At 43.9% G+C, this 26,839-nt stretch overlaps 3 protein-coding genes across 3 annotated transcripts in view; 2 read left to right on the forward strand and 1 right to left on the reverse strand.

Annotated features, from left to right (window-relative positions):
• The first annotated feature begins 1,931 nt into the window (after positions 1–1,931).
• Positions 1,932–10,171, forward strand: LOC123762752 (speckle-type POZ protein). Its single transcript, XM_069332328.1, has 4 exons — positions 1,932–2,208; positions 6,691–8,097; positions 9,083–9,285; positions 9,577–10,171. The coding sequence occupies exons 2-4, from the start codon at positions 7,875–7,877 to the stop codon at positions 9,775–9,777; spliced, it is 627 nt and encodes a 208-aa protein (XP_069188429.1). The 5' UTR covers positions 1,932–2,208; positions 6,691–7,874; the 3' UTR covers positions 9,778–10,171.
• A 7,832-nt stretch (positions 10,172–18,003) lies between these two features.
• LOC123762643 (uncharacterized) overlaps positions 18,004–26,839 on the forward strand; it is a 90,839-nt gene continuing 82,003 nt past the window's right edge. The window contains exon 1 of the mRNA XM_045749268.2: positions 18,004–18,138. The gene's annotated coding sequence lies outside the window, so the exon portion shown is untranslated. The remainder of the gene's footprint in view (positions 18,139–26,839) is intronic.
• The window catches only part of AstCC (Allatostatin double C), a 50,224-nt gene continuing 42,500 nt past the window's right edge, over positions 19,116–26,839 (reverse strand). Inside the window, exons 2-3 of the mRNA XM_045749271.2 lie at positions 22,151–22,294; positions 19,116–19,726 (exon numbers count right to left, since the gene is read on the reverse strand). Of these exons, the coding sequence (XP_045605227.1) occupies positions 19,649–19,726; positions 22,151–22,294 (222 nt within the window). The 3' untranslated portion in view covers positions 19,116–19,648. The remainder of the gene's footprint in view (positions 19,727–22,150; positions 22,295–26,839) is intronic.

Below are 26,839 nucleotides of genomic sequence, written 5' to 3' on the forward strand. Positions count from 1 at the left end.
TTGATTCTTGTCTTTATTTGTTTCAAAGTTGTTTGACATACAACATCGACAAGAGTTTTTTTCCGAGGCTCTCTTCGCTGTCTCATCAACTACCTCATTCAACAGTATTCCCACATGTGAAGGGATCCACATGAATCTTATACACATTTTTTCTAATGTCTAAACATTCTCTCTACACTCGATCACAATATTCTGGTATACTGGTCGTCTGCTATTTAAAGACTCCTTTATTGACTCAGGCTCCTTTATTGTTTCATAAAGAAACAGGCATGTTTACAACATTTGACTTCCTGTAATCCTGGTTACAAGTATCTCTGGGAATTCTCATATCTGCCGATGTAGATCTGACTAAATGTAAACTGTGTCAACAAAATTATTCGCACACCCTCCGTCACTATGTGAATGAGTACGAAAATATACGTGAATTCAGACTCTATTCTATAACCAATGTTCCAACGATGTGTAAATATTTCATTCAAAATGATCTGCTACCAGAAATTTTAGCCAAATATCCCCAGTTTGCTAACTGTAGGTAGTAACTGAGTGATTGTAACCTATCCACCGCTGCCCACTGGATGAGAGGGCGGTGTGCAGGACCAACCTATAAATTGTGACACTAGCTCTCCACCAACCCGTCCTCGACTCAAGTCCATTACATTCAGCGGTCGACCCCACAGACGCATTCATAAATTTTAACATGCTGTTCATTCAAAACGGGAATTTTCTCAAGTATAAATTAATATTATAATATATTGGCATAATGTGTATATATAGGCATAGGATAGGTTAGGTCAGGTGTTTAGGTTCTGTTGGCGAGTATTTGTATTTGTAGTACGTGAGTGAAGCATTTATAGCGTTGCGATTCGAACAAAATTCGTCAGTGAAGCACTTGTTCCGGATATGTTCGAACGTCAGCAGTTGTGAGTCGTGTGTAAACCGCTTTTCATTCATAAACAGGGGGTTTGGCGGGTGCATGGATTCACTTTTGGATCTTTGTTTGGAGGACGGGCTGCTCTCCACATATGTCAGTTGCTTAATTTAGGAACTGTACTTGTGGTCGATCTCGAACCCATTGTTGATGTGACGACTTATACTAAATTTTGTAACTAGCTCATCAAGATTGTAACTCGCTTAGCTAAATGAATTGTGGGGTTCAGTCCCTGAGCCCATTATGTGCCTCTGTAACCCTTTCCACTACCGCCCACAAGATGGGTATGCGGTGCATAATAAATGAACTAAACTAAACTCTAATCCTGCCAATACACCTTGGAGTTCAGCCTGCGTTGAAGACACATTATCAGTTAAGCGTAACAGCTGTTGTTGTTGTTTTAGATTCAGCTACTCGGAACAAAAGTTCCAAGTAGCACGGGCTATGGAGAGCCCGTAGTGAACTTACCTGGCACAGGATCGGGCAGCCCGTCCTCCAAACAAAGATCAAAAAGTGATTCCATCCACCCACCAAACCCCCAGGTGTTTATGAATGAAAAGCGGTTTACACACGACTCACAACTGCTGACGTTCGAACATATCCGGAACAAGTGCTTCACTGACGAATTTTGTTCGAACCACAACGCTGTAAATGCTTCACCCACGTACTACAAATACAAATAATCGCCAACAGAACCTAAACACCTAACCTAACCTAATCTATGCCTATATATGCACAATATGCTAATATATTATGGTATTAATTTATACTTGAGAATATTCCCGTTTTGAATGAACAGCATATTAAAATTTATGAATGCGTCTGTGGGGTCGACCGCTGGATGTAATGGACTTGAGTCGAGGACGGGTTGGATCGGGGCTGTTTTTCCACCCGCGTAACAGCTGTTTACAGTTGATTATATGTAATTATACTTTTGCCCCGGGGATAATAGCATGTTAAGTAGCTTACCTCAGTCACATGTTAAGTAGCTTACCTCAGTCACATGTTAAGTAGCTTACCTCAGTAACCTTAGGGACTACCCTAAGAGATTACTTGGAGGGTGATTAGTGGAGATTAAGTGACTCGGGGTAATGGTCGTTATATTCAACCCGGCTATAAAAGTCGCAAGGTGTAGAGGTCTCGCTCAGTTAGTTGCCAGCCGTGGTGTGAGAACGTCGCTGCTCCGCAAGTGTGTTGTAGTGAAGCTTCGCGTGGATACTCAGAGAGTATAACCATAACCAACCCTCATCAAGGCCCCTTGTGGATATTGCTGCTCTAAGGTAATATTACTGACCCGTCTTGACATTACTGACCCGTCTTGACATTACTGACCCGTCTTGACATTACTGACCCGTCTTGACATTACTGACCCGTCTTGACATTACTGACCCGTCTTGACATTACTGACCCGTCTTGACATTACTGACCCGTCTTGACATTACTGACCCGTCTTGACATTACTGACCCGTCTTGACATTACTGACCCGTCTTGACATTACTGACCCGTCTTGACATTACTGACCCGTCTTGACACTACTGACCCGTCTTGACACTACTGACCCGTCTTGACACTACTGACCCGTCTTGACACTACTGACCCGTCTAGACTCTTCTTGCCCGTCTAGACTCTTCTTGCCCGTCTAGACTCTTCTTGCCCGTCTAGACTCTTCTTGCCCGTCCTAGACACTTCTGGCCCGTCTAGACGTTACTGACCCTGTCTAGGACATTACGTTATATATACGAGGCAACTCTTATATATAAGAACATAACAAAGGCAACTGCAGAAGGCCTATTGGCCCATACGAGGCAGCTCCTATTTATAACCACCCAATCCCACTCGTATACATGTCCAACCCATGCTTGAAACAATCGAGGGACCCCACCTCCACAATGTTACGCGGCAATTGGTTCCACAAATCGCTGATTTGAGCCTGTTACTGAACCAGTATTTACCCAAGTCTTTCCTAAATCTAAACTTATCCAATTTATTCCCATTGTTTCGTGTTCTGTCTTGTGTTGATACTTTTAATACCCTATTAATATCCCCTTTGTTATGTCCATTCACCCACTTGTAAACCTCTATCATGTCACCCCTAACTCTTCGCCTTTCCAGTGAATGCAACTCAAGATTTGTTAATCTTTCTTCATATGAAAGATTTCTAATTTGGGGAATTAACTTAGTCATCCTACGCTGGACACGTTCAAGTGAATTTATATCCATTCTATAATATGGCGACCAAAACTGAACTGCATAATCTAAATGGGGCCTAACTAGAGCAAGATATAGCTTGAGAACCACACCAGGTGTCTTGTTACTAACGCTGCGATTAATAAATCCAAGTGGCCGATTTGCCTTATTACGAACATTTATGCATTGATCCTTTTGTTTTAAATTCTTACTAATCATAACTCTCAGATCCCTTTCGTAATCTCAACACCATCTAGCTCGTATCTTGTAACTCTTATCATCATTACCTAACCTCAGAACTTTACATTTATCAGCATTAAACTGCATCTGCCAATCCTTTGACCATTTCAAAACCCTATCTAGATCAACTTGAAGTGATAGTGAGTCCTCCTCCGAATTAATTTCCCTACCGATTTTCGTATCATCGGCAAATTTGCAAATGTTGCTACTCAAACCTGAATCTAAATCATTTATATATATTATAAAACAGAGGTCCCAGGACAGAGCCTTGAGGCACTCCACTTAACATTTTCCCACTCTGACTTGACTCCATTTATACTAACTGTTTCCTTTGGTATAGCCATGCCCTAATCCAGTTTAATATAGCACCCCCAATACCATGAGCCTCTATCTTTTTAATCAGTCTTTCATGTGGCACTGTATCAAAAGCTTTGCTAAAGTCAAGGTAAGAACATAAGAACAAAGGTAACTGCAGAAGGCCTATTGGCCCATACGAGGCAGCTCCTATTCTATAACCACCCAATCCCACTCATATACTTGTCCAACCCGTGCTTGAAACAATCGAGGGACCCCACCTCCACAATGTTACGCGGCAATTGGTTCCACAAATCAACAACCCTGTTACTGAACCAGTATTTACCCAAGTCTTTCCTAAATCTAAACTTATCCAATTTATATCCATTGTTTCGTGTTCTGTCCTGTGTTGATACTTTTAATACCCTATTAATATCCCCCCGGTTATGTCCATTCATCCACTTGTAAACCTCTATCATGTCACCCCTAACTCTTCGCCTTTCCAGTGAATGCAACTTAAGCTTTGTTAATCTTTCTTCATATGAAAGATTTCTAATTTGGGGAATTAACTTAGTCATCCTACGCTGGACACGTTCAAGTGAATTTATATCCATTCTATAATATGGCGACCAAAACTGAACTGCATAATCTAAATGGGGCCTAACTAGAGCAAGATATAGCTTGAGAACCACACCAGGTGTCTTGTTACTAACGCTGCGATTAATAAATCCAAGTGTCCGATTTGCCTTATTACGAACATTTATGCATTGATCCTTTTGTTTTAAATTCTTACTAATCATAACTCCCAGATCCCTTTCGCAATCCGACTTCGCAATCACAACACCATCTAGCTCGTATCTTGTAACTCTATCATCATTACCTAACCTCAGAACTTTACATTTATCAGCATTAAACTGCATCTGCCAATCCTTTGACCATTTCAAAACCCTATCTAGATCAACTTGAAGTGATAGTGAGTCCTCCTCCGAATTAATTTCCCTACCGATTTTCGTATCATCGGCAAATTTGCAAATGTTGCTACTCAAACCTGAATCTAAATCATTTATATATATTATAAACAACAGAGGTACCAGGACAGAGCCTTGAGGCACTCCACTTACAACATTTTCCCACTCTGACTTGATTCCATTTATACTAACTCTCTGTTTCCTTTGGTATAGCCATGCCCTAATCCAGCTTAATATAGCACCCCCAATACCATGAGACTCTATTTTTTTTAATCAGTCTTTCATGTGGCACTGTATCAAAAGCTTTGCTAAAGTCAAGGTATACAACATCGCAATCCTTACCACTATCAACTGCCTCAACAATGCTACACATCACAATCCTTACCACTATCAACTGCCTCAACTATGCTAGAATAAAAAGATAACAAATTTGTTAAACATGAACGGCCATTTATAAAACCATGTTGCGACTCGATTATTAATTTGTTTTTAAAGATGAAGACGAATTTTATTTGCTATTATAGATTCGAGTAACTTTCCCACAATAGACGTTAGGCTAATTGGTCGATAGTTAGACGCAAGTGATCTATCTCCTTTCTTAAAAACTGGTATCACATTAGCAACTTTCCAAAACTCTGGCACTCTGCCTGACTCTATTTATTTATTAAATATGGTAGACAGTGGGTCACAAAGCTGCTCCTTTGCATTCTTTAAGCACCCTGGCAAACACTTCATCCAGCCCTGGGGATTTGTTTGGTTTGAGTTTTACTATTTGTTTAAGAACATCCTCCCTGGTAACTGTTAAACTCGTCAACCTGTCCTCGTCCCCACCCACATAGACTTGTTCGGCTGAAAGCATATTGTTAAGTTCCTCTTTAGTAAATACAGATACAAAATATTTATTAAAAATACTACTCGTCTCTTCATCACTATCTGTTATTTGACCTGTCTCAGTTTTTAATGGACCTATCCTTTCCCTAGTCTTAGTACGATATAACTGAAAAAAACCTTTAGGATTTGTCTTTGCTTGCCCTGCTATACGAACTTCATAGTTTCTTTTTGCTTTCCTTATCTCTTTTTTAACATGTCTAACCAGTTGTACGAATTCCTGTTCTAAAGTGACCTCCCCATTTTTAATCCTTTTGTACCAAGCTCTTTTTACCTATAAGGTTCTTCAAATTCTTTGTTATCCACTTTGGGTCATTAGTATTCGATCTATTCAATTTGTATGGTATACTACGTTCCTGTGCTTTGTTTAGAATATTCTTAAATAAGTTATATATTGAATTCGCATCGAAATCCCCATTTACGTCACCTATCGCTGGGTTCATGTCTCGCTCCAAGACCGGCCCCCACCCCATACCCAGTTTATCTTTCAGTTTATCCAGTTTATGCTTTATCTTTCTTCATATGAAAGATTTCTAATTTGGGGAATTAATTTTGTCATCCTACGCTGGACACGTTCAAGTGAATTTATATCCATTCTATAGTACGGCGACCAAAACTGAACTGCATAACCTAAATGGGGCCTAACCAGAGCAAGATATAGCTGAAGAACCACACCAGGTGTGTTGTTACTAACGCTTCGATTAATAAATCTCAGGTGTTTTATTTGCCTTATTACGAACATTAACGCATTGATCCTTTGGTTTTAAATTCTTACTAATCACAACTCCCAGATCCCTTTCGCAATCCGACTTCACAATCTCAACACCATCTAGCTCGTAACTTGTAACTCTTATCATAACCTAACCTCAGAACTTTACATTACTAGTATGAGTTGTGGGGTCGACAGTGCGAGCACACGTAGGTGAGTACACAACTGGGAGTGTACCAATGTGTAAGGCGAGGTCCCGGCTGTGTACTGGTCTACATGAGGTCCCGGCTGTGTACTGGTCTACATGAGGTCCCGGCTGTGTACTGGTCTACATGGTCGAATATCAACTCCTAAAGCCCCGCCTCCGGAGCCAGTCTGTAATTTAAATGTTCTTTAATTTTTTAATGTCCATAGGCTTTGGCTGTATTGATTTATTAGTTTTTTGTTTTATTAGTAATTTGTTTTTCTTTTTTAGAGTTCATCTTTGTCGGTTGTCTAGAACATCTAAAAAAAATGGAGGTAGTGCAAAGCTCAGCTGAGGTGATGTACACTCTCACCGTTCCCCAGTTCTCCTACCAGGAGCTCGGTGAAACCTTCACCACCGACTTCCAACTGTCTGTGAACGGTGTGCGAACCAGCTGGCAGGCCACGCTCACATCTCTTTATGAAAGAAAACGTGTATCCCAGCCAAGACCCCATGAACAATAACATTGGAATAGCGCTGGAGTGTATGACAATGTAATATTAATCGTCCTGACTTCAAGGTGTATTGCCGTCTTCAAGGGAAAGATCGGCACGAGAAGAGGCTGGCACGATCTAGCGATGGTAGCTGGAAATGGCAGGGAATTCTAGTTTCCAGGATGACCCTGAACGTGTTTAAGCTCCTTAAAGACGACGTGCTGACAGCTCACCTACGCTTTGTGGTCGGTGAAAATGATGTGGCTAAAGGTCTGGATTCCCGGGAAGATCTAATTCTCCACTTAATGAAAATACAAAAGACAGGAGTGTACAGTGACATTGAAGTATTAACAAGTGATGGCATGAGGCTCCCAGCTCACTGTGCAATACTGAGTACCCGCTCGAACCTCCTGCAAAAGTTTCAGTCTGCGATAGAGACTCGTGAATGCGAAAATGCCAGCACAATACCCCTTCCAGGTACGAGGACGCCTAGAGCTAAGACTTCCCTGACAAGAGCAGAGATTCCACTCGACAGTACCTTTGAAGGAGTAGCATCAAGACACCGTTCAGTAACCTCGATGTCGCCAGATTCTTCCAGCACCAAATGCGGGAAATCGCAGATCTCAAGACCTTCAACCATACACGCAAAGGTGATTTCATTGCCAACTATCACCGGCTCACCTGTTAGATGTCTTAATCCTAGTAGAACACCCAGCAAGCCTGGCATGACTCACAACAAACGCTGCCTAAATAACAGCACGATGTCTCCCAGCAAACTTCCGATTCCCAATTACAACGCTTCCCAAAAAGGATCTTTTTTCTACAAGCCAACGTCTTTTGTCTCCCAGCCAACGTCTTTTGTCTCCCACCAAGCGTTCCCTGTCTCCCAGCACGCGCCCTCCTAGCAAGCGGTTCTTGACTCCAAGCAAACTTCTGACGAGCACCCCTAGTCCCTCCATTGCGGAGACAACTTGCAGGAGAATGCTCAGAGCTCCAGAAAAAAAACATGATCGAGAACCATCTGATACCTTTCACACGGAACCCCTTTCATCAGATCGTGGCATATGCTTCCCCGCTGGCGAGTCAAATACACCACTAAAGCAACTCGAAAATCGAAGTTTGAAAAGTCCCACCAAGAAAGCGTTTGTTAAAGTGAATATGTCGTCTTCCGTCACGCAGCAACTTCTGGAGTGGATTTACATAGGTAAGAAAAGTGTTTATGTAATTGTCATAATTAAAAAATATTATAATTTGCATAGTCTGTTTAAGGAATTGTTTACTGGAAGTATTGACTTTTCGTCAATATTGACAGCTTTAAAGTTAAGTTGAACCACCAACTTTACTCGCACAAATATAAAATTTCGCACCATTTAATTAATCTAATGTTGAGCGTTAAAAGTGGATTAGCCTAATGGTTAGGCGTTTGCTAGAAGTACTAAGATATGAGCTTAGCAGGTTCTTAGAATACGGATTGTATTTCTCTACTTTCATATTTGACGTTCTATTTTCATATTTCCACCATATGAAAGAAATCTTTCATATGAAGAAAGATTAACAAAGCTTAAGTTGCATTCACTGGAAAGGCGAAGAGTTAGGGGTGACATGATAGAGGTTTAAAAGTGGATGAATGGACATAACCGGGGGGATATTAATAGGGTATTAAAAGTATCAACACAGGACAGAACACGAAACAATGGGTATAAATTGGATAAGTTTAGATTTAGGAAAGACTTGGGTAAATACTGGTTCAGTAACAGGGTTGTTGATTTGTGGAACCAATTGCCGCGTAACATTGTGGAGGTGGGGTCCCTCGATTGTTTCAAGCACGGGTTGGACAAGTATATGAGTGGGATTGGGTGGTTATAGAATAGGAGCTGCCTCGTATGGGCCAATAGGCCTTCTGCAGTTACCTTTGTTCTTATGTTCTTATGTTCTCCAAACTTATAATTTATCCCAGATTTTGACCAGATATCCCATATAATATTGGTCAAATTTTTGGAGTAATGCTGTGGGATTAAACTTGCTCCTTTGGTCATCCCAGATGCACCCAAGATACTATTGCCTCTTGGGTACATTCCATAATATTGCTCCAAATTGTCATGAGGGGAATGGTTCTATCTAAATTGCATCCTCATCGTATGGCCCATTGTAGTGCTTATTTCCAAAGTTTTTGTTCTGAATCATTGCAGGTGATTGCAGCGACCTGGGTCGTCTAGCACGACCACTGCTGGTAGCTGGTCTGCGTCACAAGGTGAACGACCTAGTGTGGGCGTGCGAGAACCACCTGGCGGCCGAACTCACGCCCACCACCGCCCCCGACATGCTGTTGCTGGCCCACAAATGCGGGGCTGTGAGGCTCCGCGAGGCTGCCCTCCAATATGCCCTCCAGCACGTGCGTATTGTCCCTCTTGTGCCCACATTCTCGCCACATCGTGGCTTTTCTTGACCATAGCCTAGCTTCGCGACTTGCATTTGTAGTGAATGTGTGTGAAAGTCCGCGTTCCTTTCGTCTAGTGATGCAAAGCTGAGTTCTGTACCCGTGGCCTAAACCTCGACTAGATGAAATAGACCTTCACACACTATATATTTAAATGGAATTATGCCCTCCAGCATAATTCATGCAGCAACTGGCAACGTCCATGGCGTGATGGTATCTAATACTTTACATGCATCTTTCCTACAGGCAGCCGAGGTGACAGTGCAGCCTTCCTGGTCATCCCTTGCTGCCAGCGCTCCCAGTCTCATTTTGGAGTTCTCACTACTTCTCGCCCAGCAACCCAATGTCAACACCGCGTGCAGTACAACATTAAGACCTGACTCTATCGCACACCAGGGACCCACCCCATCCCACGTTAAGGACCAACGCCATCCTTCACCAGACTGACTACATTCCACACCGGGAATGGATTCCATTCCAGATAAACGACAAACTACATCCGAAACCTGGGACTAAGGTGTCGGATGGAGTTTGAATCGGTCCATACCTGGGACCGATTCCATCCCACATCAAATACCAAGGATGTAGATAATGTATCAATCTTTATATATCTACACACGTACATACTCTCACACAATGTCACGCTTAAATAATCTGTATTGACTACCAGGTCCTAGTTATTTTTAATCGGAAATTAGCGAGATGTTGAGTACTGTTTAATGTAGGCTGAAAGCAAAAGATGGATAACAGCAAAATGTATGATGCTAAATTATACTTGTAAATTTATATATAAATTATTTATATATATCTATAATGTTATAAATAAAAACAAAAAAGTGTTTTTGTTAACTTTCGATGAATGTTATAAGATAAGGTAGACCTTACCTTTGTAGACGTGAAGAAGAGTAACTTAACCAGCCCATTTAGTTCGTCTTCCCAGTGTGTCACTTGGCAGCCCGAAACTGCAAAAAGCTCTAGTGAGACGTTTGGGTTAAATATTAGAAATCTGGAGGTTAAAGTCCAAGATTATAACACTAATTTTGCTACTATTACTAATGCTATTAGTACTAATTACCCCCCCCCCCTGTCCTCAGACTCCAGTGTTTGGTGTAGGCTCTAAATCAATGGTTCTCAACTTTAATATTTTTTTTACCCAATGAACCCCCTTTATACTCTCGAATTTCATTCTCTTTTTCCAAGATTGTGCGACTCAAAAGTTGCATTCCAAATAATATACATAATATTGAAAGTCGTTGATTTTTCTATATTAGTGCATCACAGACCAGGGAACGCATCTGGTGAAGAACTGATCACTGCATATGCATTTATCTAAACTATTATAGAGTTTAACAAATTAAATAGCAAGAGAAAATGTTGATGGATCTTAAAAAACGTTCTCTTCAGGTTTTATCTTTATAACTAACAAGCTAAACTGAAGTACCGTCAATAAAGTGAAAGTTAAGTAAAATGCCAGGGTATTGTACTACAGTTTATTCAGATAAAGATTACAGTCGGAGAGAAACCCGTGACATTTTACATCTCCAGTTCATGGATACGATAAGAAGTGTTTGGAAAGGCACAACGCAGGTTATTTTAAATGTTTCATTTTCACTTTCAACAGAGCTGAAAAGTCTTACTCAAGAAAGACACAAATGGAAGTAATGTACGGATAACTCTGCGAATTTTGGGCTTGCGTCGCGCGTTAAGGGCCGAAACTGTGACTGATTCTCTCACCGAACATCACTCTTGTTCCCGAATTAGTCTTCAGCTCCAGAAATTCATCTTTACAGTAAACAAGAACATTTTCAACTGACAATCTGAAGAATTTCGCACTAATTGCAATTTGTCACAATTCAGAAAAATATCGGACGAATTAATTTTGTAGTGCAAATTCCAGGAGTACTTTGTCATCAGCACCGGCAATATGAACCGATGACAGCCTCTCAAATATTGCAACTTTTTTTTATCTTCTCTTCCAGTTTCCTATCTATCGGTATTTGCTTTTTCCAGTTTTTTTGGTCTATATACTATGTCCATCTGTGTGTCTTTGAATCTGTCTGACTCCTTCGCTCTCCATCCATCCATATCTCTCGCTCGCTTGCTCTTGCGCGCGCGGTGAGAAGTTGCAGATATGTGCGTGGGTTGCAAGCATTGTTGTGACTTGAGGACGTATACGTTGTTCAAGAAGGTGGGCGTGGGTTTGAGAGAGTGGGCGTAGGCTGGGAGCGTGGGCGGGTACAATAGGTCTGGGGTAGGCTAATGAGTTCCAGACTGCGACCCCGGATAATTGAGCCAACGGTGGCGGGAAGCGCGGCTGATCTGCCGGAAACTGTCGCCATTGTTGATGGTATTGTCACTCCGCTCTCCCCCTCTCCACGTCACTGCTCCTTTCTCCCCTCTCCACGTCACTTTCTTGTCCCACTCCCTTACATTTCAATGCCCTCCTCACGCTCTAACCATCTCACGTCCTCCCATCACCCCTCCACCCTTCCCCATCATCTCGCTCCCCTCCCCATCACCTCACGCTCTCCCCCATCACCCCACGGCCATCACTGGTTCTAGTCCCTCCCGTGTTCCCTGATGCTTGACCCCCTCATGTCCCTATAGGTCAGGATCCTCCCCATGTCTCCTGGTCGTTTCTCCTCAAATACGGTTAACAAAAATAAATCTGCAAGTATTTATGTTCATGACACCTCCCCATGCCCCATCTCCCACTCCCCCGTGCTTGTACAGCCTCGACATAAAAAACACAACAGCCGCCTGGTAAGATCGTACTGTTTTTTGCAACTATGTGGACCAGGGTACACACATCGAGGTGATGGACAAGTGGAAATTTATTAAAATTAATTTTATTGAGTCCGATATATTTTGAGTCCGGAGTCCTAGGAATATTTTATTTCTAGTATAGCCCATATATGCAGTATGTTAGGCCTCAGATAGCGAGTATCAGGCTTTGGATGTTTAGGTTTCGTTAGCAACGCAAATAAACTGCTTCCAAGTTGTCCATATTTGTGCGATCGACCACATTGCTACTGTAAGCTGCTTCATTTTAGGTGAATGGGGTGGACTAACATCGTCCTCGATATGAATATAAAACCTATCCAGGGAAAAGTAAGTGAGGATGTAAGGACAATGGCGGCGGGGCGAGCGCCTAGACTGACGGCCAAGCCACTGGGCTGACCTTCCAGCAACACACTCGTGCAGAAAATGCCTCAAAATTGCGATGAGATTCGTTGTGTGTGAGAGAGAGAGAGGGGGGGAGGGGGAGGGATTGTGTTTTACTGAGGGTGTTGTATCAGGGAGAGTGATAGGCATATTAGGGAGGGTGCTAGGGGTGGGTATAAGGAAGGATGTTAGGGTTGTCAAAGATGGTGCTAGTGTTGATCAGGGACTGTAGTAAATTATCTGGGATGGTGTTGGGGTATCAGAGAGGGTGTTAGGGAAGTTATCTGGGAAGGTATTAAGGTATCCGGGAAGGTGTCACGGATATCAGGGAAGCTTTTAAGGTATTAGGGTATCAGGGAGGGATGTCAGGGGCATCTGGGAAGACTTCAGGGTATCAGGGAGGTGTTGGGATATCAGAGGGGTATAAACTTGTCCTACACAAGATTATAATCTTTGTCCTACACAAAAGCACGTTAATACTTGGTTCTCTGAAGAGGGTCAGTGTATCAGTTAAGGGTTGTAGGCTGTATAACACTTCAACTCACAAATTTCATCTGTCAAGGCAAACTCTTGACAAAATTTGGGATTCCTCTCCATGCTCCTATCTAATGCGTGGAGAAACCACAAAACCCAAGTCCTGTCTATCCAAAAACCAAGACAGGGACACATCTGCTGAAAAGCATTCGTAAAGTGATCGATGCTAGGCTGCGCACCCAGACTCTCCAAAACACAGCAGTGACAATGTCGGTATATACGTAAATCTTTAATTAGTCAAATGACGTCCATGCAGGAGATCAGGTTTATTCATGAATGTATAAATATGACATTGTATGCCATTAGTGTTCACTTGGACATTAATGAAGTCAACCAATAAGGATGGAAATAATTGACAAAGGATGTGGGTTACCCAGGTGGTGGTGGTGATGATGGCGGTGATGTGTGGTGGTGGCAGTGGAGTATTTTTTGTGGTTATTTATTTTGTGCAGGGATATTCCTGCGCGGGCCCTAAGCCTCTGGCTGGCCCACTAAGTGTTCCTTGTTTCTGTTTTACTTGCAGTGATGGTGGAAGTGCTTACCTAATTGTGTCTATGGGTTAGTGAGGTCTATATGTCTAAGCTCTATATGTCCCGCCTACTAGCCTCGTCGTACCTGTTGCTTTACAATTTAACTATTTTGACGTTCACATTCTTTGACGAATCTGGTCTTGTGGATGGAGGTGTCGTCCACAACGTCTTTCCGTGCATTCCGTTTGTTGACTAAACGTACAGGGTACGATTATTTTCTTACATTTCTTCGGCCCATATACGTTTCCAGCTTCTACCTGTGTCCTATCACTGAAATTCTAACCCTTCCCCCAATACTATGTAGCTTCAATTCCATCTTCATTTTATCAATCTTAGAATTTTTTGGGTATCCTAAGATTATTCCCATGGCTTCATTTTGTACCTTCTCCAACTTGTTCAGTCTACCAAAACAAAAAATCACAGGTGCAGTATAATCAATAAGACTTTCACAGTATACCATGTGATTACTAGTGGAATGTGGAATATTATATGTGATTAATATTTGTGTACTGTATGGATTTGTGAGTCGCTTGAGGGACCTTAAATAGCCGAGGGTTGAAATAGCCTAAGCTACTCTTTCCTTTTGGGAGGTATTTTATTATGTCAATAAACTTACTTGAACCTGTGTCCTTTTGTCCTACTTTCTCTCAATTTGAAGAGCCTATCCATGCCCACCTTATCTATTCCCCAGTATCTTGTATGTTATGATCATATCCCTTTTGATTCTTCTACCCTCATGCGTTTTGAGATTTAGTTTCATTAGCGTATCCTTGAAGCTTAACCATCTAATATCTGGCGCTAATCTTTTTGCAAACCTTTGTACTTTTTTCGATTTTGGCTTTGTCTCACAAGGTGCTGATTCCATGCCGGTGTAGTGTGTGCGTACTCACCTATTTGTGCCTGTAGGATCTAGCACTAGCTCTTGCATCCCGCTTGGGCACCATTCCTATCCCCTGTCCCATCCCAAATCCTAATCCTGATCCCTTCCAAGTACTATATAGTCGTAATGGCTCGGCGCTTTCTCCTGGTAGTTCTCTTCCCCTGGACCCCGCTTTTCTAGACGCCAGTAGTTTAATGCACTACTGGAGGCTAGGGGTTCCCTGACTTATTTCCCTATCATATATACTTTAAACTTATGAATGAATTTTGCTTCTGCAACCTGCTCCTTTAGTGTGTGCGTGTGTACTCACCTATTTGTGCTTGCGGGGGGGTTGAGCTCTGGCTCTTTGGTCCCGCCTCTCAACTGTCAATCAACCGGTATACAGGTTCCTGAGCCTATTGGGCTCAATCATATCTACACTTGAAACTGTGTATGGAGTCAGCCTCCACCACTTCACTTCCTAATGCATTCCATTACGTGCGTGCGTGCGAACGTGTGTGCGTGCGTACGTGCATGCGCACTACGGCACACTTTGTCCTAAAAAAAATATTCTCTATGTGACAGTATATGTTAAACTGTTGACAAATTTTTAAATAAAATAATATGAGCAACAATTTACAGATACTATAAACCTTCTGAAAAGTTCATTACAGTTTCATCAGTTTGTATAATTTGCACATTCAGAACAAACTCGCTGCCAATTATGTATAATAAATAATTAACAGTTAAATGCCCAGCGACATGAGCCCCACAGGTGAAGCGTGTTGTAGTTAAACAATTCAGTCACGAGGGCAGCTCTGTTATGGTATTTACGAGGGCAGATCTTTGTCACGTCATTGATGAGGCCTGATCGTTGCTATGTTACATTTGAAGGCGTTGTATGAAGGCATGTCTCTATTATGCCATTTATAAGGGATGATCTTTGTCGTGTCTCAGACTCTTGAGGATCTCGCTCCTCCCTGCTACCCATACACCTCTTCACCAGGATACAACAAGAGGCCAAATAGTAAAACCAATTTAAAAAAAATAACAATTTTCAAAACAAACGACCTGGCTGTTCTTGTGGGGGGGGGGGGTGGAAGGGCGCTATTTCCAGCCAGAGCTTTAGAAGCGTGTTTTCTGCTCTCCTTTCCCAACCTTCAAGGAACTGTTGTTTTTCTAGTTCCTCCATGAAAAGAGGAACCTGTCAGTGTAAAAATATAATTCTCCCAGCCACACTGCCAAAGGAAAGGTCTAGACTCTAGATTATAGAGGGGTTGGCATCCTCAATTTTTGCAGTTTCGATCCTTAAATACGCTGGACATTTTCAGGTGTATATACAGGTAGGTACAGAAAAGATCAGCCAGAAAAGATTGTTGTTGTTTTATATTCAGCTATTCGGAACAAAACGTTCCAAGTAACACAGGCTATGGTGAGCACGTAGTGAACTTACCTGGCACCGGAGCGGGGCTGTAACTGTTGAAACATCTGTTCTGCCTGAGATTTTATGCCGTAGTACTAGACCTAAGTTTTCCTAAGGTGTCTTACCATTTTAAGATTATTCTAGTTACCTGGGAGATTTGCAAGCTATTCATGACCGTGCCACCTCTTGGGAGGCTTAATCTTCATCTATCATTCAACCTGGAAGATGATCACCTCCAACCTGACGCTCAGTGCCCTCTTACATTGATAGAGGTAAGTAAGTTAAATTGTGCTTAATATATAGACGTCATTGATTAATTTAAAATAAAAATATTTCTCTGACCTGTCAGGCTCCATCAAGCACCGAATTGTTCCATCAATAAACATATGTCTTTGTTGCATTATGTATAGACACGTTCCATTATTATTATATCGTTATCCATATATTTTACTCCTTCTTCCTCGGTGTACAATCAACCAGGAGCACAGGTTGAGGCAAGTAAGTAATTATCAAAAAGAAGGCATCAAACCGGGGGGTTGACGCAAAAACATCTCCAACAGGTAAATTCTCACCCGGCATCTTCTTTCACTCACTTTATCTTAATGTGGACCTCACAGACCACGACTATTAAAGCAACAGTCTGCATATTGTCACTGTTTATTTTGTAGTGTTAAAGGCCAGCTGGTCATTACATTGTTCATGTCACAGAAGAAACTGGACACGATTCCAGGATTCGCTTATATGTACTCATGTCATTGTTGCCTTTATAGTATGCTTACATTCTATCACAAGTTTTAATTACACTTTACTTTTCTGTATATTTTTTTGATAATGTTCTGTAATTCATTTAGACAATAACTCGTTGAAGATGAGGCAGCCTAGTGAGCGTGCAGATATTTACATTTAATTTCAAATTATATGAATCTCGATATTTTATTTATTTTTTAGCTAATATTCGCCGAGCATTATGTTCATATTTTAGCAGTGATGATAGGTGTAATTCTCAAAAGCGTCTAATGACAGTAAATCAAAGAAAATGTTCATGAATTCATTGCCTCAGCTGCTCCTTACAAAATTTGGATTTCCGAGAGATAAACCATCAATTATTTATATATACTTTTTGGTACCCTGGTCGACCCTGTCTCTGTATCTGTGTGTGTCTGTCTCTATCTCGTCGTCTCTCTGTACACAGGTCAACATGTGGACCAGCGTGGCTGTGTGGGCGAGTAACATTATCAAAATTGACATCAAAATGCATTTTCCTTGCTAAGGACAAATTACGATGGAGTAGATTTCTTGTTATCATTGTCGTGACTAATCAGGACAAAATGTTTATTCACAAGATTATAAGAAAAATAATTTCATAATTTTTTTGTTTTAAGAGAGGATGAGCCCAGTATCCAGTGCCAAAATTGCCATGGGAATCGCTATAAGACCGTGTTATGTTATTTATACCATTTATTTTATTTGTACCGCCGCCAACCCACCTGTGTTGGACAAGTACTCCACAACAATCATTACGCAAATTTGGGTGAGGCTTGGGGCTGATTCAACAAGCAGTTACGCAAGCACTTACGAATAATTTATGAACTCCGAAGCACTAGGAGACTGTTTATAACAGTAATAACATTTGACTGGGAAGTTTTGATGTTCGTAAACTGCTTAATAAATGTAAACAAAGCTGCCTAAGATTTTGCGTAAATGCTTGTTGAATTCGGGCCCTGCCCTCCAATCTCGGACATACACGCAGACATTCTATTTGATAGGTATAAATAAGTTATATGCAGCCCAATCTCCTCTTTATATAGTACTTATAATACCGATGTGGACCATCGTATATATATTGACGTAATGGTAAATTAGAAAGTAGAATTTAGTATTATTGAATTTGAACAAACCGGAAAAGATTTTGCATTTATGTTGCTAATAAAACCTAACATAATCTAACCATTCTAGGCTTAATACACGCTAGCTGAGGCCCAATAAAGTACATATATCTGCTATACTAGGCCTAGGAATATTTACGTGATTATCCAGACTACAGTTTTTGATCCGTATCCCTGTGAAACAAACCCTGGCTTCTCTGTTTCGTAACCAGCGTAAACAAACATGGCGCGGACACCCCTGCCTTGTCCCGAGTACAACCTGGGAAGGTTACTGCGGTTTAATTTCATTATGCCAGGTGAAATGTCTCAGGACCGACCAAGGAAGTTTCTTGTGTCATCATCAAGTGGTTAAGTCTGTCCTCGGCGTCCGACCACGGCGTTTGTGATGGAAAAGTGGTGACACAATGGCCTGTGAGTAACTCGACTTGTTCTCTAGGGATATTCGGTTTCTCTGACCTCACATTGGCCTGAGTAGGTCCGGTTAAGTTTCATATTGAAGATTTGTTACCAGTTGTATTTGCTTCAATTATATAAATTCAATTATATCTGTGGTCATAGGATGCAGTAGTTAGCGCTTTCGTCCAACCTAAGACATGGTCAGACTGGGAGGACACGGGCAGGGAGGAGACAAGACAAGACACTTGTATCTTAGCAGGACAAAATAAGACAACTTTAGAATAATTGAATCTTTATTTCCGGGTATCTATCGATATGTCAGAGCAGTAATAATAAGAACTGTCATTAAAAGCTGTAGCCTTAAGGGAAGCAACACGTAAGTGGAGGGACTAAACATTTAATTGTTTTGTTTAAATATGAAGAACAAATATTGTCTGGGCATTAAAGTTAATACTTTTCTGTAGTTAGCGGCTATGTTTTCAACATCTCTGGAAGCCGCTTTGATGAATATGCAAATATTAGATTATGAGCAAATTAATTGATTTATACAGGTATTCATTTTTGTATGTTTCCTGTATATTTGATGGAGATTAATGCAAAAAGTGTAAATGTGTCTATTCAGATGGCAATTGACCTTGATGCAGGGTTGAATCATAGCTATTCGAACATTGCTTGCCTGCTGGGCAGAGATTCATTGGAGCCGTTGGAGGCAACTTCCTGGATTCAGAAAAAAATCACCATCTGGGCTCTGGAATAGATCAACGCCTAATGCTGCTTTCCTGCCATCTTCATCTTGTATGTAGGCCTATTCAATTGAACTCTCTGTATTTTATTAAAGAGTGTATGACCTGGTATTAAATTAAATTAAATAACTTGATAAAATGCACTATACAAATTGATGACTGATATACTAAGCTGTCGTACCACAACAAAATCAGCTTCTGTATTTGGATTCATGCATTCCCCTAAAATGGTTATAGAAAACGTGCATGAATCGTTCAAGGATTTATTTCCTTAATAATTTAAACGCCATCTGGAATGGTTAACAACGTCGAGGATGTTGCTGGTTGTGAACACTTGATGGGTGCATATATGTACATAGAGAGCGTGGCAAACAATACATAGACAGGTGAACACTGAGTAACTGACACAACTGGGAATACATGCACTCCGTTTTCTTCACTTGTTAATAGTATCACGTTCCCCTTAAGTTGTAAGAATTTATATTATTATATGTAAGTCATTAACATGTATCATTTGGCACATCTTTTAGATTAAGCGTCCGTGGTATATTTATTGGTATCCTTCCTTCACATAGAAACCAAATATTAAACTAATCGAAATCTGTTCCTAAACCTGTATAAACGCAGTGTTACATATGAATAATCAAATCATCGCACCATGATTGTGTGGTGACAAACTGTTCCTTTAAAACGAAGTTGGGTACAGCGTTCGGCTCAAAAATCTTGGATCATATTTTCAAATAAACATTCTTGGGGTAGTGGACCTAAGGGAGGCTTGGAGGTTAGAAGCAGGAGACGGCGTTGAAGTAGCACCTCCAGTACAGCCGCCCGTCGCCATTACCTCGCCGTTGAAGATCCATCTGTAGGAAGAAACGTTTAGATTCATTATTGGTACGTTTTCTTTTACCTGATGCATCTTTTCACCTCGCAGTAAAATTAAGTTTCCCTGGAGTTAGGCTATTCTTATGGGATGCATCCTAGGGAAGGCATATATTTAGCCAGGGTGAGAGGGGGGGAGGGAGGGGCTCGATAAGCCTAAATACCCATATGGGCCTTTTTTGACCCAGAGGGAAGAGATACCAGTAACGTTAAGTAACTATGACCTGTTTCACCTGACCCGTGGATATGGTGGAAAGGGTTATGGAGGCACATAATGAGCTCACGAACTGAACCCATTGTTCATTTTAATAATGTGAGGCTAGTTACACAAATTTTTAATTCACACACATTTTGTAAAAATTATATATATAAAAAATTATATATAAATATTATATATATAAATTATTATATATAAAAATTATATATATATATAATATATATACATATATATATATAATTATATATATATAATTTATATATATATATATATATATATATATATATATATATATATATATATATATATATATATATATATATATATATATTGTTTGAACGGAAATATATATTATACATATATTTCCGTTCAAACAAAAATGAACGGATATTACTTTTGATGTGAGGATGCTTTCAGGTGTACAGGTATGGTGGTGAGTGAGAGGACAGTAAATGTGAGGCGCAAGTCGAGGGTGTACACTGAGGGCGCCAACCAGACACATGCTCACATGAAAAATGATTTCTGTTCATTCTGGTTTAATTTGCATTTTGTAAAGGTCGGTGTACTCACCTAGTTGTGCTTGCAGGAGGTTGAGTTTTGGCTCTTTGGTCCCGCCTTTCAACTGTCGATCAACCGATCTTCAGATTCCTGAGCCTACTGGGCTCTATCATATCTACATTTGAAACTGTGTACGGAGTCAGCCTCCACTACATCACTGCCTAATGCATTCCACCTGTTAACTACTCTGACACTGAAAAAGTTCTTTCTAACGTCCCTGTGGTTCATTTGGGTACTCAGTTTCCCCCTGTGACCCTTTGTTCGCGTACCAGCCGTGTTAAACAATTTATCTTTATCTACCCTGTCAATTCCTCTGAGAATTTTGTAGGTCGTGATCATGTCTCCTCTTACTCTTCTGTCTTCCAGTGGCGTGAGGTGCATTTCACGCAGCGTTTCCTCGTAACTCATGCCTCTTAGTTCTGGGACTAGCCGTGTGGCATACCTCTGAACTTTTTCAAGCATCGTCTTGTGCTTGACAAGGTACGGGCTCCATGCTGGGGCCGCATGCTAGAGGATTGTTCTTAAATATGTGGTATACAAAGTTCTGAATGATTCCTTGTACAGGTTCCTGATTGCAAAAAACGCCGCAGATGTTATTTTTTTTTACGTGGGCTTCAGGAGATAGGTTTGGTGTGATATCAACTCCTAGATCTTTCTCTGTCCGTTTCATTAAGTACTTCATCTCCCATTCGGTATCTTCTGTCTGGCCTCCTGTTTCCACTGCCTAGTTTCCTTACATTTACTCGTGTTGAACTTTAGTAGTCATTTGCTGGACCATTCATTCAGTCTGTCTAGGTCATCTGTTAGCCTCATACTAACTTCTTCCGTCTTAATCCTCCTCAAAAATCCTTTCAGCAAACAATAAGAGGAAACGATTCAATACCCACCGGGAGATCATTTACTCATATCAGAAATAGTATAGGTCCAAGGACTGAACCCTGCGGGACTTTACTGGTGACGTCTCGCCAATCTGAGGCCTCACCCCTCACAGTGACTCGCTGTCTTCTGTTGCTAAGGTACTCCCTTATCCAATGGAGTACCTTCCCTTTCACTCCTGCCTGCATCTCCAGCTTTTACACTAGCCTCTTGTGTGGTACTGTGTCAAAAGCTTTCTGGCAATGAAAAAATATGCAGTTTGCCCACCCCTCTCTTTCTTGAATTATTTGTGTTGAATGATCGTAGAATTCAATTAATCCTGTGAGGCATGACTTGCCATCCCTGAACCCCATGTTGATGTTGTCGCAAAGTTCCTTCGCTCCAGATGTTCCACTAGCTTTTTTCCGCACAATCTTCTTCATCAACTTGCATGGTATGCAAGTTAGGAACACTGGCCCTAACAGTTCAGTGCCTCCTGTCTATCCCCCTTCTTGTATAACGGGACTACATTTGCTGTCTTCCAAATTTTTTGCAGTTCACCTGTTACCAGTGATTTGTTACACATCATGGAAAGTGGCAGGCATAGTGCTTCTGCTCCTTCCTTCCTTTAGTATCCATTGTGGTGGTGTGTGTGTGTGTGTGTGTGTTTGTTATTCACGGTGATGTGAGAATAAACAATAAATTGTAATGAGTTGATACAAGAGGGATTTGTCGTAAAGACATATATCCAGAGAGCACAATACTGAAGACTTACGGGTCCTGCTGCGTAGGTCCTGGTCCTGGGGTAGGAGGCTGGGGCTCCTGACGAAGGGGAGGCCGGGGTGTCGTCAAGCGCCTTCTGCAAGGCGAACATGAGCTTGTCCAACACTATGGCCGCTCGCTTCCTAGGCGTTGTCACCTGTTGGATGGCCAGGTGGAGTTAGTGTGGGGTTGTGGAAGTCAGGGCGACAGTGTGAAAGAATCACGTTTCATTGGGAAAAATTAAAGTACTTGAGAAAACTGGAACGCGGGAGAAAATAGGAAAGTATGTGATGAAAATAGAGAACGGGAAAACTAGAGGAAGCGTTCGACAAAATAAGAAAACATGGGAGAAGATTGGAGAGCATGGGGGGATGCGTGGGAGATTGTTAGAGTATGGCGAGCCTCCTCCCACAAGGAGTCCAATCCGTCCTCGCCGTTCATTCGTCCTCCAATCCTTCATTTTGAGTCCAGGATGACTAAGTGGTGAGTGAGGCGGAGGTCGCTTTGTAGCCTCCTACTGATGATTGGTCATACACAAAGGGTTCTCAATTTCCACTATCGGGCTACCGTACCTTCGGCCAACCATCAACTCATTACAATATACTAGCCGCGAGGGTATCCATCACACACACACACACACACACACACACACACACACACACACACACACACACACACACACACACACACACACACACACACACACACACACTCACACTCACACTCAGTGGCCTGACGGCTGAGTGGACAGCGCTCGGGATTCGTAGTCCTAGGGGTCTGGGGATCTATTCCCGGCGGAAGCGGAAACAAGTGGGCAGAGTTTCTTTCACCCTGATGCCCCCTGTTCATCTAGCAGTAAATAGGTACCTGGGAGTTAGACAGCGGTAACGGGCTGCTTCCTGTGTGTGTGTGTGTGTGTGTGTGTCGAAAAAAATACAGTTGATCGATTGACAATTAAGAGGCGGGCCGAAAGAGCCAGAGCTCAACCCCCGCAAGCGCAACTAGGTGAATACACACACACGCACATCACGCATCATCCCAGCACGTCACGCGTCATCCCAGCACGTCACGCGTCATCCCAGCACGTCACACGTCATCCCAGCACGTCACACGTCATCCCAGCACGTCACACGTCATCCCAGCACGTCACACGCCATCCCAGCACGTCACACGCCATCCCAGCACGTCACGCGTCATCCCAGCACGTCACACGTCATCCCAGCACGTCACGCGTCATCCCAGCACGTCACACGCCATCCCAGCACGTCACGCGTCATCCCAGCACGTCACACGTCATCCCAGCACGTCACACGTCATCCCAGCACGTCACGCGTCATCCCAGCACGTCACACGTCATCCCAGCACGTCACGCGTCATCCCAGCACGTTACACGTCATCCCAGCACGTCACGCGTCATCTCAGCACGTCACACGTCATCCCAGCACGTCACGCGTCATCTCAGCACGTCACACGTCATCCCAGCACGTCACGCGTCATCCCAGCACGTCACGCGTCATCCCAGCACGTCACGCGTCATCCCAGCACGTCACACGTCATCCCAGCACGTCACGCGTCATCTCAGCACGTCACGCGTCATCTCAGCACGTCACACGTCATCCCAGCACGTCACACGTCATCCCAGCACGTCACGCGTCATCCCAGCACGTCACGCGTCATCCCAGCACGTTACGCGTCATCCCAGCACGTCACACGTCATCCCAGCACGTCACACGTCATCCCAGCACGTCACACGTCATCCCAGCACGTCACGCGTCATCCCAGCACGTCACGCGTCATCCCAGCACGTTACGCGTCATCCCAGCACGTCACACGTCATCCCAGCACGTCACACGTCATCCCAGCACGTCACACGTCATCCCGGCACGTCACACGTCATCCCAGCACGTCACACGTCATCCCAGCACGTCACGCGTCATCCCAGCACGTCACACGTCATCCCAGCACGTCACACGTCATCCCAGCACGTCACACGTCATCCCAGCACGTCACACGTCATCTTAACACGTCACATCTTTCCTCGCTTGTGGCAAGAACGGCAAGACAATTTTCTCATGTTTGGTCTTCATTATGAGTCGATATTAGGTGTTGAGCGGTGATGTTAGGCTGTGGTGGAGGGCTGGAGCGAACCCCTCTAGCCTCCAGGTTCCCTCCCTCCCTTCCTCTATGTTCCCTCCCTCCCTCCCTCCCTCCCTCCCTCCCTCCCTCCGTGTTCTCTCCCTCCCTCCCTCCGTGTTCTCTCCCTCCCTCCCTCCGTGTTCCCTCCCTCCCTCCCTCCCTCCGTGTTCCCTCCCTCCCTCCCTCCGTGTTCCCTCCCTCCCTCCCTCCGTGTTCTCTCCCTCCCTCCGTGTTCCCTCCCTCCCTCCCTCCCTCCAGCCTCCGTGTTCACTCCCTCCCTCCGTGTTCCCTCCCTCCCTCCCTCCAGCCTCCGTGTTCACTTCCCTCCCTCCGTGTTCCCTCCCTCCCTCCAGCCTCCGTGTTCACTCCCTCCCTCCGTGTTCCCTCCCTCCCTCCAGCCTCCGTGTTCACTCCCTCCCTCCAGCCTCCGTGTTCCCTCCCTCCCTCCAGCCTCCGTGTTCCCTCCCTCCCTCCAGCCTCCGTGTTCACTCCCTCCCTCCGTGTTCCCTCCCTCCCCCCAGCCTCCGTGTTCACTCCCTCCCTCCGTGTTCCCTCCCTCCCTCCAGCCTCCGTGTTCCCTCCCTCCCTCCAGCCTCCGTGTTCCCTCCCTCCCTCCAGCCTCCGTGTTCACTCCCTCCCTCCGTGTTCCCTCCCTCCCTCCAGCCTCCGTGTTCCCTCCCTCCCTCCAGCCTCCGTGTTCCCTCCCTCCCTCCCTCCAGCCTCCGTGTTCACTCCCTCCCTCCGTGTTCCCTCCCTCCCTCCAGCCTCCGTGTTCCCTCCCTCCCTCCAGCCTCCGTGTTCCCTCCCTCCCTCCAGCCTCCGTGTTCCCTCCCTCCCTCCAGCCTCCGTGTTCACTCCCTCCCTCCGTGTTCCCTCCCTCCCTCCAGCCTCCGTGTTCCCTCCCTCCCTCCAGCCTCCGTGTTCCCTCCCTCCCTCCCTCCAGCCTCCATGTTCACTCCCTCCCTCCGTGTTCCCTCCCTCCCTCCAGCCTCCGTGTTCCCTCCCTCCCTCCAGCCTCCGTGTTCACTCCCTCCCTCCGTGTTCCCTCCCTCCCTCCAGCCTCCGTGTTCCCTCCCTCCCTCCCTCCAGCCTCCGTGTTCACTCCCTCCCTCCGTGTTCCCTCCCTCCCTCCAGCCTCCGTGTTCCCTCCCTCCCTCCCTCCAGCCTCCGTGTTCACTCCCTCCCTCCCTCCAGCCTCCGTGTTCTCTCCCTCCCTCCCTCCAGCCTCCGTGTTCACTCCCTCCCTCCGTGTTCCCTCCCTCCCTCCAGCCTCCGTGTTCCCTCCCTCCCTCCAGCCCTCCGTGTTCCCTCCCTCCCTCCCTCCAGCCTTCACTCGCTTGATGGCAACTCTCTTGACTTTTATCAAGTTTTTTTCCACGCTTTAATAATGTGTGGGTTCCGTGCTGGTGCTGCGTATTCCACCTGATTTGAATCACTTCATCAGATTGGACAGAAACAGGATAGGTCGTAGAACTGACCCCTGTGGAATCTCCTGGGTGATATCTCGCCATTGTGAAGCCTCTTTTTCTTAGTTTTGTGTTAGTTAGGTAATACCTGGCTGCTGCTCCCGCCCGCTGCTCCCGCCCGCTGCTCCTACTAGTGCACTAGTCACATGTAGGGAACTATGTCGAATGATTCCTGACAGCCAGAGAACACGCAGTCTGCTTTCACCTAGTATGTGACAAACGGAAGATGTGTTCAGGCAAGAGAGTGTGTGAATGACGCAAGAGAGTTAAGTTAAATATCAGGAAAGATTGCTAAGCCAGTTAGGCAGTATAGCTCTTGGAAGGGACATGAGGACAAGGATCTGGGATAGGACGGAGGGATGGAAGAGCCACCGACCACATGGACCACCAGGGACCACATACCGACCTGCAAGAAGCGAGGTCGTGGCTGTGGGACCGCCCAAGTGGCTGGCAGAGAGTGAGAGAGTTAAAACAGTGATCTAAAGGTCTCGTCGCTACATCAAAGACAAATCGGCGTTGGAACACCAACAAAGCCCTGGGTCGACAACAAAGACAGAATTTGATCATTAGTGTCTACCTTGTTACCCCCTTCACTGCTGATGAAGACCCACCACCACCACCTGCAGACTACACCTTCACCGCGTGAAGGAACTTGTTCCTTCACCGCGTCCTCCTCCTTGTTTCAACACCTACTCAAGCCATCCCCCTTCCCCGTCCCCCCATATCCCCAGTCTATTCACATGGCGTAATAACCTATATCTTCTCAAATATAAATAAATCAAATTGTATTATAATATTTGAGCATATTTAAACTTAAAATAAGTTAATATGGGTGTTTTGGAGAGAGTAGGAGCTGGCGCGCCTGGAGCGGGACTGGGAGGGCCAGAAAGCGGTACCTAATACCCAGTAATTGTTGGCCAGCGAGCCGCAGACCCTTCCTGATCACCCCCAATCTATCGCTAACTACCACCAGTCTATTTACAATCATTTTCATCTTTAATGCATTAATTATCTAGCACACTGATGCATATTCATTTATCACACATATATTACACTATGGATCGGGTAGGGACGCAAGGTATAAGAGTGGCGGCCAGCGT

This window comes from Procambarus clarkii, chromosome 27 (assembly GCF_040958095.1).
Source record: "Procambarus clarkii isolate CNS0578487 chromosome 27, FALCON_Pclarkii_2.0, whole genome shotgun sequence".
NCBI lineage: Eukaryota > Metazoa > Arthropoda > Malacostraca > Decapoda > Cambaridae > Procambarus > Procambarus clarkii.

Bases quoted from the DNA above. Each gene is read 5' to 3' on its own strand.
- LOC123762752 (XM_069332328.1), top strand. From the start codon at position 7,875: ATGCTCAGAGCTCCAGAAAAAAAACATGATCGAGAACCATCTGATACC. The intron at 8,098-9,082 runs GTAAGAAAAGTG...GAATCATTGCAG, and splicing joins TCTGGAGTGGATTTACATAG to GTGATTGCAGCGACCTGGGT. The intron at 9,286-9,576 runs GTGCGTATTGTC...TCTTTCCTACAG, and splicing joins TCCAATATGCCCTCCAGCAC to GCAGCCGAGGTGACAGTGCA.